The 15,354-nt window shown below is 44.1% G+C and overlaps 2 protein-coding genes across 6 annotated transcripts in view; both read left to right on the forward strand.

Moving 5' to 3' along the window:
• Positions 1 to 3: 3 nt before the first annotated feature.
• Positions 4 to 10,555, forward strand: CUTC (cutC copper transporter). Of its 5 annotated transcripts, none has more exons than XM_035133849.3 (9): positions 4 to 60; positions 2,179 to 2,250; positions 3,123 to 3,182; positions 5,910 to 6,119; positions 7,505 to 7,540; positions 7,867 to 8,000; positions 8,766 to 8,793; positions 9,702 to 9,807; positions 10,144 to 10,555. In XM_035133849.3, exons 2-9 carry the CDS (start codon positions 2,181 to 2,183, stop codon positions 10,253 to 10,255), a joined length of 756 nt encoding a protein of 251 aa, XP_034989740.1. In that variant the 5' UTR covers positions 4 to 60; positions 2,179 to 2,180; the 3' UTR covers positions 10,256 to 10,555. The 5 variants fall into 5 exon arrangements, with proteins under 5 accessions (XP_034989740.1, XP_060130656.1, XP_034989739.1 ...); XM_060274673.2 differs by lacking the exon at positions 4 to 60 and adding an exon at positions 130 to 565; XM_035133848.3 differs by lacking the exon at positions 4 to 60 and adding an exon at positions 130 to 248.
• Positions 10,556 to 12,900: 2,345 nt separating this feature from the next.
• Positions 12,901 to 15,354, forward strand: part of ABCC2 (ATP binding cassette subfamily C member 2) — a 36,470-nt gene continuing 34,016 nt past the window's right edge. The window contains exon 1 of the mRNA XM_035133842.3: positions 12,901 to 13,088. Within this exon, the coding sequence (XP_034989733.3) occupies positions 13,047 to 13,088 (42 nt within the window). The 5' untranslated portion in view covers positions 12,901 to 13,046. The remainder of the gene's footprint in view (positions 13,089 to 15,354) is intronic.

Consider the following 15,354-nt stretch of genomic DNA (forward strand, 5'->3'; position numbering starts at 1 on the left):
GAAAGGAACCCGAGCTATTTCCGCGACCGCGCACTCGGTGACCGCGACGCCACGTGACAGGTAGGACGGCGCCTCCTCTTGCGTGCGCGCCGCCGCCGAGGCCCCAGGGGTGGGCGGGGCTTCCTCCTCAGCTCAGGGGTGGTTTGGCGCAGAACTGCCGACATCCGCCGCGCCTCCGGAGCGGCCCCGAGGCGGACGCGGAATGAGGAGATGGGACCGGAAGCAGGGCCTGGCAGAAGGGTGTGAGGGTGAGTGGGCGGAGGGACGGCCGGAAGGAAGGAAACGCGAGGGATCCCGAGGAATCCCGAGGGCGGGGGCGGGGCCGGAAATCCGGGCAGTTTCAAGGCCTCCCTTTCCCTCTCCACAGATGCAAGAGGAGCCAGAAATTTTAATGCGGTTGTTCTGTGCACACGTCAAGGCCGCTATGTGCATTCAGCAAAATCAAGTGGGAATTTTTTTACTAGGTTTTAGACTGCGGAGGAAGGAATTGGCATTTTTACAGATCAGGCCTTTATGTGTTTAAGACGTAAAACCCCATTGAGCCCAAACGGGTCCTTATTCTCAGGTGAGCGTCTGCAAGGTTGTAGCTGTAGGCCTGAGGACTGCAATTTTGCCTGCACTCAGTGGGGCTTTTTTATTTATTTAATTTCTATATTTTTTGGGGGGGGGAGTTGAAGCGCTTTACAAGCTATATTGAAGCATCAAATAAAGCAATCCTGAATAAAACCACGGCATAAAGTCAAATACAATGTGTACATTCAAAGCGACATAGTTAATAGGAAATGAAAACATTACCTTAAAATATTTCAAAACAAAACATTACAAAGGAGGCCAACTACAGAATGCACATTTAACACACTATGTTACTGGCCAAAGTTCCATCTGTTGGATTTTCTAGAGTAAGTTCTGCATTTGCCTAAGGGAAAGACTGCAGGTTACAGACTGGCCTTGCTGTCAGCTGTTCCCATGCATCTCAACTTCATCTTCCTGCTGGAGAACCTGAATCCTCTGAAATATCTAGAGAAAGGTGGAAGGGAAGTCATCCCTACTCAATTTAGTATTCTGAAAGGAGGAAAAATCTGGATCACCAGCATAGACTTTTTATAAGGAATGTAGAATGCTGCTTTAAAGTGAGTCAGACCATAGAGCCATCTAGTTCAGTATTGTTTGCACTGACTTGACAGCACTTTTCAAGGGTTTCAAACGGAATAACCTAACCCTACTTGGACTTACTGGGAATTGAACCTGCGGCCTTCTGAATACAAGGCTGATGCACTACCATTGAGCTGTGACCCATCCTCGAATTCTCCAAATTGGAGCCTCCCCTTCAAACCCTTATTCCACTTTAGATTTGTGCTATCTGCAGAAATTAGGTTCAAGAGTCTCTTTTGATGATGCAGTTACATTACAGACCACCACCTGAATAAACTTGCCAGTGTATTAATTTCTCCTATGCCCCTTTATATCTCCCCCTGTAAGTAGTGAAACTGATGAAGAGATGGGATAGTGGAGGTTTATAATTCTCTCCATTCACTCCTAGAACTGATGTCTTTTTGGTGCCAGATAAATATTTTTAATTGCACAGGCCTTTTAAAATATTTTATAATTTTCAGGTTTTTAGTCTGCTGATTTTTTGTTAATTATTTGTTATTCTATGTTTGTTTATTTAATTTTGTATACTACTCTGGGAAAAGTAACTTATTTGGTAATAAATAAACATAAACACATAGACAGACAGATCTGTTCAGACAATGCAACACAGAGAACAAGATCCAGGGAGAGCAAGAATGCAAGGGGATCAGGAGTTACAGCAAAAGTAGCCGTCAACTTCCCATGTGTCTTTTTTTGTACCTGTTTTGAGCTGATACAGATCACGCTTGATTTCTTCTTTAAATTCACATGGTGATACAAGTTTTCTGTTCTTACTGTGTGTACCCTTTAAAGCAGCTGCTGACAGGTTAAGGCTATGTAAAGTGACAGGTGATGGGGAATCTATGAAGCTTCCATTTCTGAGAGCTGGATGTGCTTGGGTGAGCAAGATGGAAGATGCCAGTTGAAAAACAGAACAAGTGCTGGAGCTTGAGGTGGAAGGAATCGCCTCTCTCAATCACTGTCTGTCCCTTTTCTCTGAGACAGAGCCTGATTGCCCCATAACCTCTGGTTGTGTTTCTCTTCTAGGAATGGCCAATGGCTTTCTCATGGAAGTATGTGTTGATTCTGTGGAGTCTGCTGTGAATGCAGAGAGAGGAGGTAATCCCATAAAAAAGATGGAAGATAAAAATACTTAAGGATCATTGAGGGGTCTTTCTAGACCAGGACACCTTTGGATACACATGCTATATGTATTGAAAAGAGAGGCACACTTATTCCCCAAACAGTGTGAAACCATTTTATGAACCCTTTTAGGCTTGAAAGGCAGGACATTAAATGTTATAAACTGGTCAATAAGTAAAGACTTCCAAAGTTCTGATCTAGGTTAGTGACACAAAGATTCAGAATATGCATTTATATATCATTTTAATTGCCTGCAGCCCAATTACTCCAGCCTTTGAGAGTAGGACATACTGCAAATTTAAATGAATAAATGTCAACTTGCCTTGTCTTTAGCTGCTTTAACTAGTTAAGTTGTACTGCTCTGTTTTGCTGCAGTGCATTATAAAACATGGGCTGAGATACTCAAATCACCTATTAATTGATTTTCTTAGTTACTGCCTGAGTAGGGGTTGAAGTCTATGTGGATAAGCTAAATATAGGTAACCGATCTCACTCTTCATAAACAGTGGCTTGAAAATTTCCAGCACTCCTACCCAGGTACCTACAAACAAACAGCCCCCCCCAATACATTAACACACCCAACATAGATACATTAAAACCAAGGGGAGGAGGCAGGGAATAAATTAAAAAACATCCCACCCACTTCTAAATGGCCGCAGATAGTTAAAGGCCAAAGGCCTGCTTATAGAGGAAGGTTTTTGCCTAGCAGCTAAAGACATATAATGATGGATCTGGGCAAACATCCCTCGTTGGATTATAGCAAGGACCACGTGATTCCTTCATAATGCAGATCTGTTAAAATCTTGCAAACCACATATTCAGAGATTTAATGTGTGGCCCTGTTGCAGGTGCTGGCCGCCTTGAACTGTGTGCCAACCTCATGGAAGGAGGAACAACACCTACTATAGGTGAGTTGGGACATACAAGCCAAGATCCAATCCACCATTTCTCTGCAAAAGAAAAATGCAGAGAAAAATTCCAAAGCATCCCGATTATAATTGGGAATAAATATTTAAAAGAATGGCAAAAAGACCTGACGAATTTCATCTGGCAGGGGAGAAAGGCGAGGATGAAATCGGAGATATTAACAAACCCAAGAGAAATTGGAGGATTCGCACTACCGGACTTGACAAAATATTACGAGGCAGCGTGCTGGTCCTGGATAAAAGATTGGTTGTTGTTAGAAAAATCTGATATTTTGGAGCTAGAGGGCATAAACAAAATCTTTGGGTGGCATGGGTATTTGTTATATGATAAAGGAAAGAAAAACAAAGAATTTCAAAACCACATTATAAGAAGGGCCCTGTGGGAGGTGTGGAATAGAACAAGAGAAAAAATTATAGACAGAACCCCCTGGTGGGCCTCACCAGTGGAAGCCAATGCCACACTAAGATGTTATAAGAGAGAGGTCTGGCCCACTTACAGAGAGATCACTGAGAAAGTAAATGGAGAAATTAAGCTCAAAGGATACGAAGAGCTTAAGGCAAAAGGAATATCATGGCTCGAATACTTCCAGTTGAAAGCAACGTTTGATAAAGATATTAGAACTAGGGGATTCAGAGAAACAAAGACGAGATTTGAGAAAGAAATCCTTAAGAGCAAAGAAAAAACCCTCTCGAAAATGTATAGACTGTTAAACGAACAGGAAGGGGAGCAGGGAGTAAAAAACAAATATATTGTAAAATGGGAACAAGACCTAGGATACCCTATAGAATATGAAAGGTGGAAAGAATTTTGGGAAAAGCAAATTAACTTCACAGCTTGTTATACATTGAAAGAGAATTTTATGAAAATACACTATAGGTGGTACATGACCCCTGCAAAAATAGGAAAAATAAATAAAAACAACAACAACAAATGTTGGAAATGCCAGCAGGCCATTGGAACGATGTTCCACATGTGGTGGTCATGCCCAAAAATTAAATCATTTTGGGAGATGATTCACCGGGAAACCCAAAAATTAATTAAAATCGCATATGGGAAAAAAGCGGAAGCATATCTATTAGGTATCCTAAATAGTGATATACCCCGAGATAAGGTAGACATATATCTTTATGCAACAACAGCGGCAAGGACGCTTATTGCAAAAACCTGGAAGGAACCAAGAACACCAACAAGAAGTGAATGGGTCGACAAACTCTGCGAATATCTAGAACTAGCAAAGCTAACAGATTTGATACGTAATAAGTCTAGAGACAAGATCAGAAAACAGTGGGAGTGCCTCAATGATTATCTAAGGAATATGGGAGTGGGGAACGGGACATGGTTGTGCTTAGAATAACTATACAGGATTGCTCAAAAGAATTGTAGAGTGTTCACTTTCTTTTATTCTTTACAGTACTTGTGATAAGACGATAATGATTTTGGTTATGGGATCGGGATCAAGTACGAAGGTTAATGAGACCAGGAGTGGTAATTAGAGGACAGGATAAGAAATATTGAAGGGTAAACTCCTGTGTATAGCGCGGTGGAAGTGTTAGAGGACGAAATGTATTCAGTTGAGAGATGACTGTTGAATCAGTCCGAATCGTCTTTCTTTTGTCTTTTTTTCTTTTACTCCTGGTTCTTTTTTTTTCTCTCTCTCTCTCTCTCTCTCTCTTACGATTTTAGATTTTTTTCCTTTTTCCCCCCCTTCGTCTCTTTTCTTTTCTTAATTTGTTTTCCCCTTTCTTTCTTTTTTCCTCTCTCTCTTTTTGTCTTTTTGTTTTTTCTTGTATTCTCCCTTCCTGAGATATTTCTTTAAATTTCCTTTTTTAAAACCAAAAAATATTTCAGGTTAGGTCTTTGGTGCTGTCTAGCTTGCCCATTATTATTTTTCTCTTCCTATCGAGCTCTTCTCACAATTGTCCTATCGGACTTTTAAACTTTGACAAGAAATTTGAATATAATATTAGCAATATAGCTCTATAGGTAGGAATGTAATGTGTGTAGGTATGGTATGTTAGTGTAAGTAATTGATTTTTCGTTTTTGTCTTGTATGATGAATGGTATGAATGTATGTGTATGTATTATTTTTTGTTTTATTCATGTGCAATAAAAAATTAAAAATTAAAAAAAAAAAGATGTAGCAGTACTGAGCAGCCAAGCAATGTGGAGAAATGTTTGGACCTCTGCCCTCTAGGCCTGGAACAGAAAGAAAATACCTGTTGTTCTGCTTGCTCTTTTTGTGTTCTTCTGTGTCATCGGCACCTCCTGGTCTTGTTGCAAGACAGGCTGTTATTGAATCACCCTATTTCACCTTCCCTTCTTCAGCAGCCCCTTCTCCAAAATTCTGCAAAAAGGTTTGACATCTGCCCCGTTCTCTTCTCCCATGCTTCTCTTAGACCCAGTGCTGATGGTCTAGCTCTGGGATGGGGAACCTGTGGCTCTCCAGATGTTGGACTCCAACTCGCCTCAGCCTGAACGGTCAGTGGTCAGTTGATTGGAGTTGTAGTTCACCAACATCTGGAGGGCATCTTGTTGGCTACTCCAGACATAGGCAGAACTGACCTAGATGGCTCAGTGGTCTCCCTTTGTATAAGGCATCTTGCTATGTTTCTAAGTTGCTCCATACCATGTTCTAGGTTTCACTTCTCCATCTCATAAAAAAATCCAGTACATAACTGACACCATGTCCTAAACCTGTTTGTCTGCAGGCCTTTTGCAAGTGGTGAAGCAGTGTATAAGGGTGCCTGTATTTGTGATGATCCGTCCCCGTGGGGGGGATTTCCTCTATTCTGACCGAGAAGTGGAGGTGATGAAGGCAGACATCCGACTTGCCAAGCAACATGGGGCTGATGGGTTGGTGTTTGGAGCCTTGACTGAGGACGGACGTGTGGATACAGAGCTCTGCACAGCACTGCTGGGTGAGCAGGTTTTACTTTCCATAGGGCTTATTTGGTGCTTGAGTAGTGATTGTCATACAGTGCAACCAGCTGATAATTCCATGGTTCAAATTAAGAAATATTTCCTACAGGCAAGAGGCAAGATCCATGAGATACTAGAGCCTGCCTCACTATATTGAGCTATTCATTCATTTACAGTATAAGAGAACATCTAATCCACCCTTCATCATGTGATCCCAGGCTGGGTTACAGTAGAATAAAAACAATGCAGCACAATTTATAAAGAAATATATAAATGGAGCTTATTGGGGGGGAAATGGCCATGGTGCTACAGTCTCTGCAGTTGCAGAAGTGATGGAACTTCTGACTCCCCACTCCCAAAAAAGAGGCTGGGGGAATATTGAAGTTTCACCTGATGCCAAAATGACAACAGAGCTTTAACACCAGTTGTGCTCCTAGGGTAGTCTACACCAAGCTGGTATCCTCCAGATGTTTGGGGCTATAACTCCCATTAGCCCCAGCTAATTTGACAAAGGCTGCTCTAGAGGGAGGACATTCCATAGGTCATTCCATAAATGAATGAATTATTCCGATAAAGCAGGAGCCAAATGCTGTAATGGTTGGGATGAGTAACCTTTGTTTGTAAGAAGGGGCACTGTGCAGCTCTGATGGAGAGTGTGTTAGCTAGCCATAAATTCTGCACAGAAGGAAGAATTATCCAGAAGAATAGGAAACTTTATTGAAAGAATGATAACTATGGTTTTTCTGGACCCTCAAAAATGCAAAGAAAATGATTACCAGCTATTTTCTCCATTTAACTGAAACTGACAGTATATATTCTGAAGAAGAATTAGTCTTGCTAGGGGAAGCCTGCCCTCTCCCTACATGTCCCCCAAAATTGGCTCTCGCTAGGGGAAGCCTTTCCTCTTCCTGCATGTCTCTCCCCCCCCCCAAAAAAAACCAGCACACAGGAGGAGGAAAGGTGGAGAAGGTTCTGTCAGGCAAGCTGAAATACAGCAGCTAAACTATTTTAACCAGAAGCCAATATCAATTCACTCCATGGTTGATTATTCCACAGGCTACCTAGGGAGACGAGTGGATACATCTTTAGTCTACTCCAGGATTACTTTTAAAAATAAGTGCATAAGCCCAACATGTGTGAGGGGTTTGATACACAAAATGTGAAATGCCATACAAAGAGCTAGCTAGTGGGCAGTCTCAGTGGAAATGAGAAAGGATGATGAATCCATATTGCAGAAATGGTGTCAGATGACTACAGCCACCTTGATTGAACCATCTGGAGAAGTTTCCTTTCCTTTCCAGGGCCAGTAGAAGAAGCATTGCCTTCACAAAGACAACCCCTAAGCAAAGGTATACTAACCATCTGGGATCTGTTCTTTTTGCAGCTGCTTCCCGCCCTCTGCCAGTCACCTTCCACAGAGGTGAGTTTCTGCTTGCTGGTTTCCCACAGGCATCTGGTTGGCCACTGTGAGAGCATGATGCTGAACTGGATAGGCCATTGGACAGATCTAGCAGACTCTTCTTACAGATCTTGGAGTGGGGAATGAAAGCCGGACTGCCTACTTGCAGGATGTAGGTTCAGGCACAATGGCCTTACCTTGGTGGGGTGGGGGGACTATGAGAATGTACTCTGGGAATTGCACACATTAGGACTGCCTACCAGGGATTTGGGACTAGGCTAAAGCCTGGAACATGCCTTCTAGAAGATTTGACAGTAAGGACTGACATGCTCCATTTTTCTCAACAGCTTTTGACATGGTCTATGACCCTGCGGCAGCCTTGGAAACGCTAATATCAATGGGCTTTGAACGGGTCCTGACTAGTGGCTGTGACAGCTCTGTTCTAGAGGGGCTGCCCTTGATAAAACGACTGACAGAACAGGTGAGGTGTCATCTCTACCAAATTTGTAACTCTACTGATACACTTTTCTTGCCTACTTAGAGTGGGCTATCCAAGGAACTGGACAGTGTGTGGTGGGGGCAGAGAAGTGCCAGCTAGCAGTCTTTCATGGTCTTCAGATGGGTGAGGGTTTTTCAACGATTAAGGGTGAAAACTGGCCTCCCCATTGAATATATAGAAACTGTGCCTTGCACCTTCTGATACAATAGCTTCTTTCATTGCATTAATCCCCATAGGCTACTGCAACAAATTAGCTCCCTTCTTCTCTGTTAAGTACACAATATGTGCATGGCACACCCATATCTCACACCTGTCCAGCAGAATGCACAACAGACAAAAAATTCAACGAAGGAGTCACTCAGTTATTTTAAAGTTGCTTCCAGTCTCTAACAGTGGGGTGAAGTTGAAGCAGTCCTGCTGATACTGATATGACAGCATATAGTTTCTGAAGTTCAGCCATCCCAGGATGGAGGTGAAACTTGGTAGATCCTCAGTTGTTTGACTTTGCAGAGGTGAAATATACACAATGATGAAGTGTGGAGGCATACTTCCCTAGAGGAGCATGTAAGAAACTCAACATGACAGTATTACTTGGAACAAACCATTTGAAAAGCAGCATAAAAAATGAAATTAAATATTGCAAATAAAGACATTCTACATCTTCCTTAACATAATATTTGTGCTACCCATTTGGTGTGTTTTCTCCTATAAGCAAGACCACTAAATCTCTTTTCTCTTCCTTTTCAGGCTAAGGGCAGGATTGTTGTAGTGCCAGGTAAGACTCTGCAGTGAGTACCACTTTTTGGCATAGATCAGAACTCTAGCACCAACCAAGCATGTTGTTAGGCAGCCCCACTTGCCCAAGTGGCAAGAAGTCCAGGAACAGAGCTTTAGGGTGTAATTCCCTTTGGATGAGAGTGCACAAAAGACTTAATCTTTATAATATTTATTTGCAAATATAAAAACAGACAGAGTGTAGTAGAAATAGATGAACTTCTATAACAGGTGGCACAACTGCTGAAACTGTATTAGGTAAAGGAATAGTGTGGACACCCATGCACAACCCCCACCTGCTTAACTTGCTGCTGTAGACTCTTTGCCTCTGTCAATCCAAATTCAAGTTGCTTCTAGCTATCTGTCCCCTCCTCAAACTCTTATAGGTATGGCATTATGAAGGCAAAGATTTCCAGGCATCAAGGAGCATTAACTAATGTTCCCTTGTCATGTTCCTGAGTGATCACTAACTGTCAGGCAAAACAAAAGCAGTGGGCCATTTGTGCTAATCAGCAGCTAAACTGATAAGATCAGGGCCGGCTCTAGGTAGAGTCCCGGTGGTGCGGGGTGCCAGGTGAGGCGCTGCGCGGCAAAGCCGCGTGGAAACCATACTGCACCCTGCGAGGGCGGGGGCGCTGGAACGATCTCCGCCCCTCAGCGCCAGGGTGCCCGACCTGCTTGAGACTGCCCTAGATAAGATAATACCTGATGGGCATCTGCTCCCTTCCAGAGGCATAATATTTAGGAGGTCTCCCTGCTTCAGAGCTGTGACTGCAGCCTGCATTGACCCTAAAGATTAGCCCCTGCTTCAGAGCAAAGGGATTTCCCCCATCAGTGGCCCAGAATGTAGCTCTCTCTATTCCTGCTTAACTTCATGTTTGTGACTGAGTTACGGGTTCTCTCCACCAGGGGGAGGCATAACCGAGAGAAACCTACAGAGAATCTTAGAAGGCTCTGGCGCCTCTGAGTTTCACTGCTCAGCGCGCTCAGTCAAAGACTCAGGAATGAAGTTCAGGTAACTGAGCAAGTTTCTATCCTGATTTACTGAGGGGCCCAAGCCTTGCTTCCATCTCCTGATGCAGCTTCACCGTTTGGGGTAGTAACTTGACTAAGAACATCTGGGGCACTGGAAGCTGACTGGTGCATTTAGCTGGGAGCAAGGCATTGTTGCATTAGGGATGGACTTGTGTCTGTAGTTCATAGTTGCAGATGCAATGGGTTAAGGTAGCACCCAAATGGCAGCATGACAGCAGATTATGGCTCAGTGGGCAGGACTTAGGATGGTTCTTTCCCCGGCTCTTCCAGGTCCAGGTTCCAGACAGTAACCAAAGACTTGTTGGTATTCTTTTAGAAACCCTTACACTACCATGGGGGCCTCCCTCTCCACACCTGAATATTCCATCAAGGTGGCCGATGTGGCTAAAGTGAGGACCCTGAATGCAATTGCAAAGAATATCCTGTAGAACAAGCTACTGTGGGCCAGGAAGACCCAGAGCCCTGTGACCTGCACAATCTATAGACATAGACATTTCAACAGCATCCTTGCCAGCGCTTAAAGGACATGGGTCAATCAAATGAAGAAGCCTCTGCTTGTTTTTCTCCTATTCCCACTTGCTCCACAGCGTCTTTTCCTCAGATGTCGTAATGCCATTTTGTCTGTGGGGAGCAAATGATGGGGAGGGGCTTAATTAAAGGGGCACTCGCCATCGGGCAACACTCTCCCTGTTAAGGTCTCTTCTCAAATAAACCCTGAAGCCACTCCATGTCACTGTGGCTCTTCTTCCTGTAGAGGCCATGGCAAGACTTTGGACTGCTCCCAAAGGGAATGGGCCGGGGTGGGGGGAAGAGCACATTGGGTGTTGCAGGCTTCCTTCATCCCACCTCAGCTTGATTGGAGTGGAAGACTACTTCTTTGAAGTACATAGAGGAAAGTGGTAAAGCAATATTGCAATTGCAGGAGGAGGGATCTCTGAGAACAGGGGGTAAGAGAGCGACCACAAGGTGACCAAGCACTGCTATTCCGTATACCTGACAGCAAAATTTCATTGTTGTGAGGTTCTGGATCCTGTCCTACAGAAGTCATTAGAGTGGGTGAAGTTTCTATGTACAGTAAATGATTAATATTAAAAAATTATATACCACTATTCCTAAAAATGCCAGAGTGGTTTGCAACAATTATGCATAAAACCATACAACGGAAACCATATCGAAAAGTCAGAAATGAGTTAACTTTTACGGAAAGATTTATTCTTGATTTCCTGCATGAACCTGTTAATCCTTATTAGCAGAACATTCCACAGTGCTGGACTGATAATGCTAAAGGCTTGGATGCTTATTGTCAGATCTCCACCAATTTGGGGAATGACCAACGACGCTCCTGCAAATGATCTTAGTGACTGAGCTGGGATATAAGGGTTCAAGCGGAACGAGGCCAAGGGAAGCCCCACAGAGAGCACATTGCAGTAATCCAACCTCACGTTTATCAACACATGGACTACAGTGGCCAGGCTGCAAGGTTGCCCTAAGGGCATCATTTTCTTGCCCTTACGGCATTTGCCTCCATTTGCATAGCATCATGACAAGCAGGGCAGCTCCTCAGGTAAGTCAACCTTCCAGAATAATCAGTATCTTGAGGAGGAGCAGAAGGTTCAGAGAAGTTCAGAAAACATTTGAGGTTTTATCTGACTCTGGTAAGGGGAGTTTAGAGATTCAGAGATTGTGTAAGAGATAGTCATGTGGTCTCTGCTGCTAAAGGCCATTGTGGATCTCACACAATGACTCACAAGTAAAGCTAAGCCAAAGCATGACTTGGCACAAATACTCTGGCATACAGAAGAGGAGATTGTGGTTGCTCCTCTGGGCCTGCCGCTTCAAGGTAAGCCTGGGCCCATGTCTGAAGCAAGACAAACCATGAGCTTAGGCTTACTTTGCAACAGCGGGACTAGAGAAGGAGCAAAGCAGATGTGAATTCTGAGAACCTGTATGTCTGCACTGATCTATGAAATTCAACTCTGCCCCCCTCCACCTTTACAAATAAAAGTACCCTGAGAAAGGGGAACACCATTGCAACAGCCTACCATTAACACCAATTTGTAGGAAAGGAATTATTTCACCCTGTGGTAGAACCACACATTGGCCCTTCCCTGTGTCTCGGCATAGGGCAGAATTGAGAGTTAGAAAGTTGTCCATTGTGGAAAGGTGGTCTTCACTTCCCATTTCCTAAGGCTGTGTTGTGTGCTCCTGAATTTTAACAGACTGCTGCCATACAGATAGGGACGTTGTTTATAAGATGAGATTTGATTAACTACCTAATAATTAACCACAAGGGATTTAATTTGCTTGTTCTATGGACATTGGACCCTTTCGTCAGGACTATGAATCACAATCGGTTCTGGGTTTATTCATTGTATAAAGAATGAGACAGCAGAATCTTTATTGGCTTTTTCAGTTTGTTTCAGGAGCACTTTGGGCAAAGGGGGGGGGACACAATGTCAGTACTACTACTGGTAGCTAGTTCACCGTTTTTGTCTTTCATCCTGAGTAGTATTTTCATAGTTACCGCCCCCCCAACCTGGTTTGCTCACTCTCAGACCACTTTTGTGATTCAGTACTCCCCAGTTGAGATCTATAGATCCCCCAGTGCAGTACTAATCTGATGGGACACTAGAACACTCTGTGATGCTTGACTGGCTGTGTAGGATTACACAATGGGGATACCTAGCTGCTGGAATTGGGAAGACACTGCTACATACTTTCAGAAACCCCTTGCCCACAGAAATCATGATGCAGAAGAACAATGGAGCAGAATCAGACCGAGACTATCCTGGAAATCCGCTGAGGTGGAGAGCAGCACAGGAAATTCCTTGGTGTGGAAAACGGGTGCTTGTCTTCCCACCCATTTCTTCCAAGGCAGTATTCAGCTTTATCACCACTGGGGAGTGGGTCTTAGACTAGTGGTGAGTCAACTTGAGGGACCTCATCCAAGACAGCACATATTGCTGCCCACCAGAAACCATGCCGCCACCTCTCCTGCAGTGTCTCTGGCAGTACCCAGGCAGCTCCTCTGCCTATGCCATCCAAGGTTCATGAATTGATCCATGGGGTTGACTGCACACCAGGAGTTAACGATTAATGATCTGTTGTTGAGAGGCCGTGCCCAACGCCCCTCGGTTGAACCTGTGATACTTTTGTCCTGCTCAGCCTCTCGAGCTGATAGATTGGTCGGACAAAGGCAGGAGGAAGAAGTGCCTTGCCATGGCAGCAACCTTGGAGCAGTTCTGTGGCTCCGTTTTCTGGGTGAGTGGTGGTTTCTCCCTGAGTGGATGGTAGCTCAGCTTCTGGCAGGGATGTCACACTGTAAATGTAAAGGCCAGAGTGCAGTGGCATGTCCTGAATTGCGGGAGGATGGCTAAACGCCTCTGTTAGGGCTGTTTACTTTGAGAGTTGGGACAGTGGTGGTGTGTTAGTTCTGTGTGCATGCTTAGCAAAAGCAAAGCCTGCAGTCTTAACGTAGTTAGACAGGGTTTTTACAGTGAACAAATACATCATCTTTGTGTGGCTTACTGCTCCAGTGGGTGCACTGAGCATTGAAAGATGGGAGAGAGCTGGACAGTCCTCGTGGCTTTTGAGGAGACCCTTCCCAGCCAGAGGGCCTCCTCGGCAGCGGCACCTTCCCCTGTGGAGTGCTCTCCCGTCAGATGTCAGGGAGATAAAGAATTACACAACTTTTAGCAGGGAGAAACAGGCATTTAGAGGCTTTTTAGCAGGTTCTCCCCATGTTACACAATTTCACTTATACATGTGGGGGCCTGGAACATAACCCCTATGCAAGTGGGGGACGACGACACGCCTGTATAATAGTGTCTTAGAAGGCAGGAAGGCTCCAAAGCATTAGTGGAGATGTTAACACTCCCAAGTATGATACAACCATGGCTGTTTCACTGGTAACTCTGACTCAAATGATTCACTGTAGAGAAAATAGGAGGTTCTTTAATCTCACACAGAGACAGAAGATGGGGGGACAGTTAGGTGATCTACATTATTGGACATGCCACATAGTATAGCAGAATGCAACTGGGGGATCAATTGCTTCATTCCATATGTAAAAAAAACACCTTTCCTGTTCATGAAATCTATCACAGGAGTTTTGAATGTGGGCCTCTTCCTCCACTTCTCCCTCAACTGAAATTAAGTCTGAAAGAATCATGATCTTGTAGCCAATAGTACTGGTTGTGCTATGTTGTGTGTGTGGTGCCCACAACAAATGCTAGAGTTGACAAATACTGTATGTCCATTTTAGGCAAAGGGCCCATAGGCTAAGTCTCTCCTTGATGTGTTGCCTTCCAAGAAAACATTTCACTTGGTTCAGGTCCTCTCCTGCTTCATTCTGAAGTGGTATGCTCCATAGCTGCCAAGTTATCCCTTTTTTTAAGGGATTTTCCATTATGCTAAATAGGCTTCCTCGCGAGAAAAGGGAAAACTTGGCAGCTATGGTATGCTCCCAGGGCTTATGGTATTTGATAATTATGACTATGTAGGTTAGTTGTTGACTTGAGTCTCCAGTCCTTTGCATGATCTTGATCATTCCACATCCCTGTAAAGTAAATTTAAATTGTCGTGCCACCCTGTCAGCCACGGGTACTGGTTTTCTAGTGAATTGCCCAGATCTGTTTCCTTGTCATTGATGGAGAAGTCCTGGGCATCAGGAGATTTAAATTGCTAAACTAGAGCTCATGAGTGAAGCTGACTAAGCTGGTTGTGCAGCTGCCTTTGTTTGAGAGTTGTCTCATCTACTGCTTGTAGGGATCTCAGGGCATTCCACCAGAAACAGAAATGGGAGCAGAAATTGCCACAATTTTGTTCACCCAAGATCAGGAATAGTAACCATGCAAATACAAATGGTATCAGCTGTTGTTTATTTAAGTCCATGAATATTACAGGCATAATTATGTTTTGCGTTGTTTTCCTTTCATTAAAATGCATTGAAATCGGATACATAATTCATTCTGTTAGTTTCGGCTATAAAAGTAAAAGTAAAGGGACCCCTGACCATTAGTTCCAGTCGTGACCGACTCTGGGGTTGTGCGCTCATCTCGCATTATTGGCCGAGGGAGCCGGCGTATAGCTTCCAGGTCATGTGGCCAGCATGACAAAGCCACTTCTGGCAAACCAGAGCAGCACATGGAAACGGCGTTTACCTTCCCGCTGTAGCGGTTCCTATTTATCTACTTGCATTTTGACGTGCTTTCGAACTGCTAGGTTGGCAGGAGCTGGGACCAAGCAATGGGAGCTCACCCCGTCACAGGGATTCGAACCGCCGACCTTCTGATCAGCAAGCCCTAGGCTCAGTGGTTTAACCACAGCGCCACCTGTGTCCCAGTTTCGGCTATAGCAGATAGCAAAACAATAACTTAGGTTATAACTGAACTGTAGCAGAATGGAAACAGTGCTGATTGCAACAAAGGCAGGACAGGGTGGAAATCGCTGTCTCTTTACGTCCTTAGCTACTACCGTAGTGGTCCTCTTGGCAAGCAGAGTACAACACTAACTTTTCCCTTGCAGT

Source organism: Zootoca vivipara, chromosome 5, assembly GCF_965207765.1.
Source record: "Zootoca vivipara chromosome 5, rZooViv2.hap1.1, whole genome shotgun sequence".
Lineage (NCBI taxonomy): Eukaryota > Metazoa > Chordata > Lepidosauria > Squamata > Lacertidae > Zootoca > Zootoca vivipara.

Coding starts and splice junctions, on each gene's coding strand:
- CUTC (XM_060274673.2), top strand. CDS start 514: ATGTGTTTAAGACGTAAAACCCCATTGAGCCCAAACGGGTCCTTATTC. Junction 566..2,178: donor AAACGGGTCCTTATTCTCAG/GTGAGCGTCTGC, acceptor TTTCTCTTCTAG/GAATGGCCAATGGCTTTCTC. Junction 9,808..10,143: donor GACTCAGGAATGAAGTTCAG/GTAACTGAGCAA, acceptor GTATTCTTTTAG/AAACCCTTACACTACCATGG.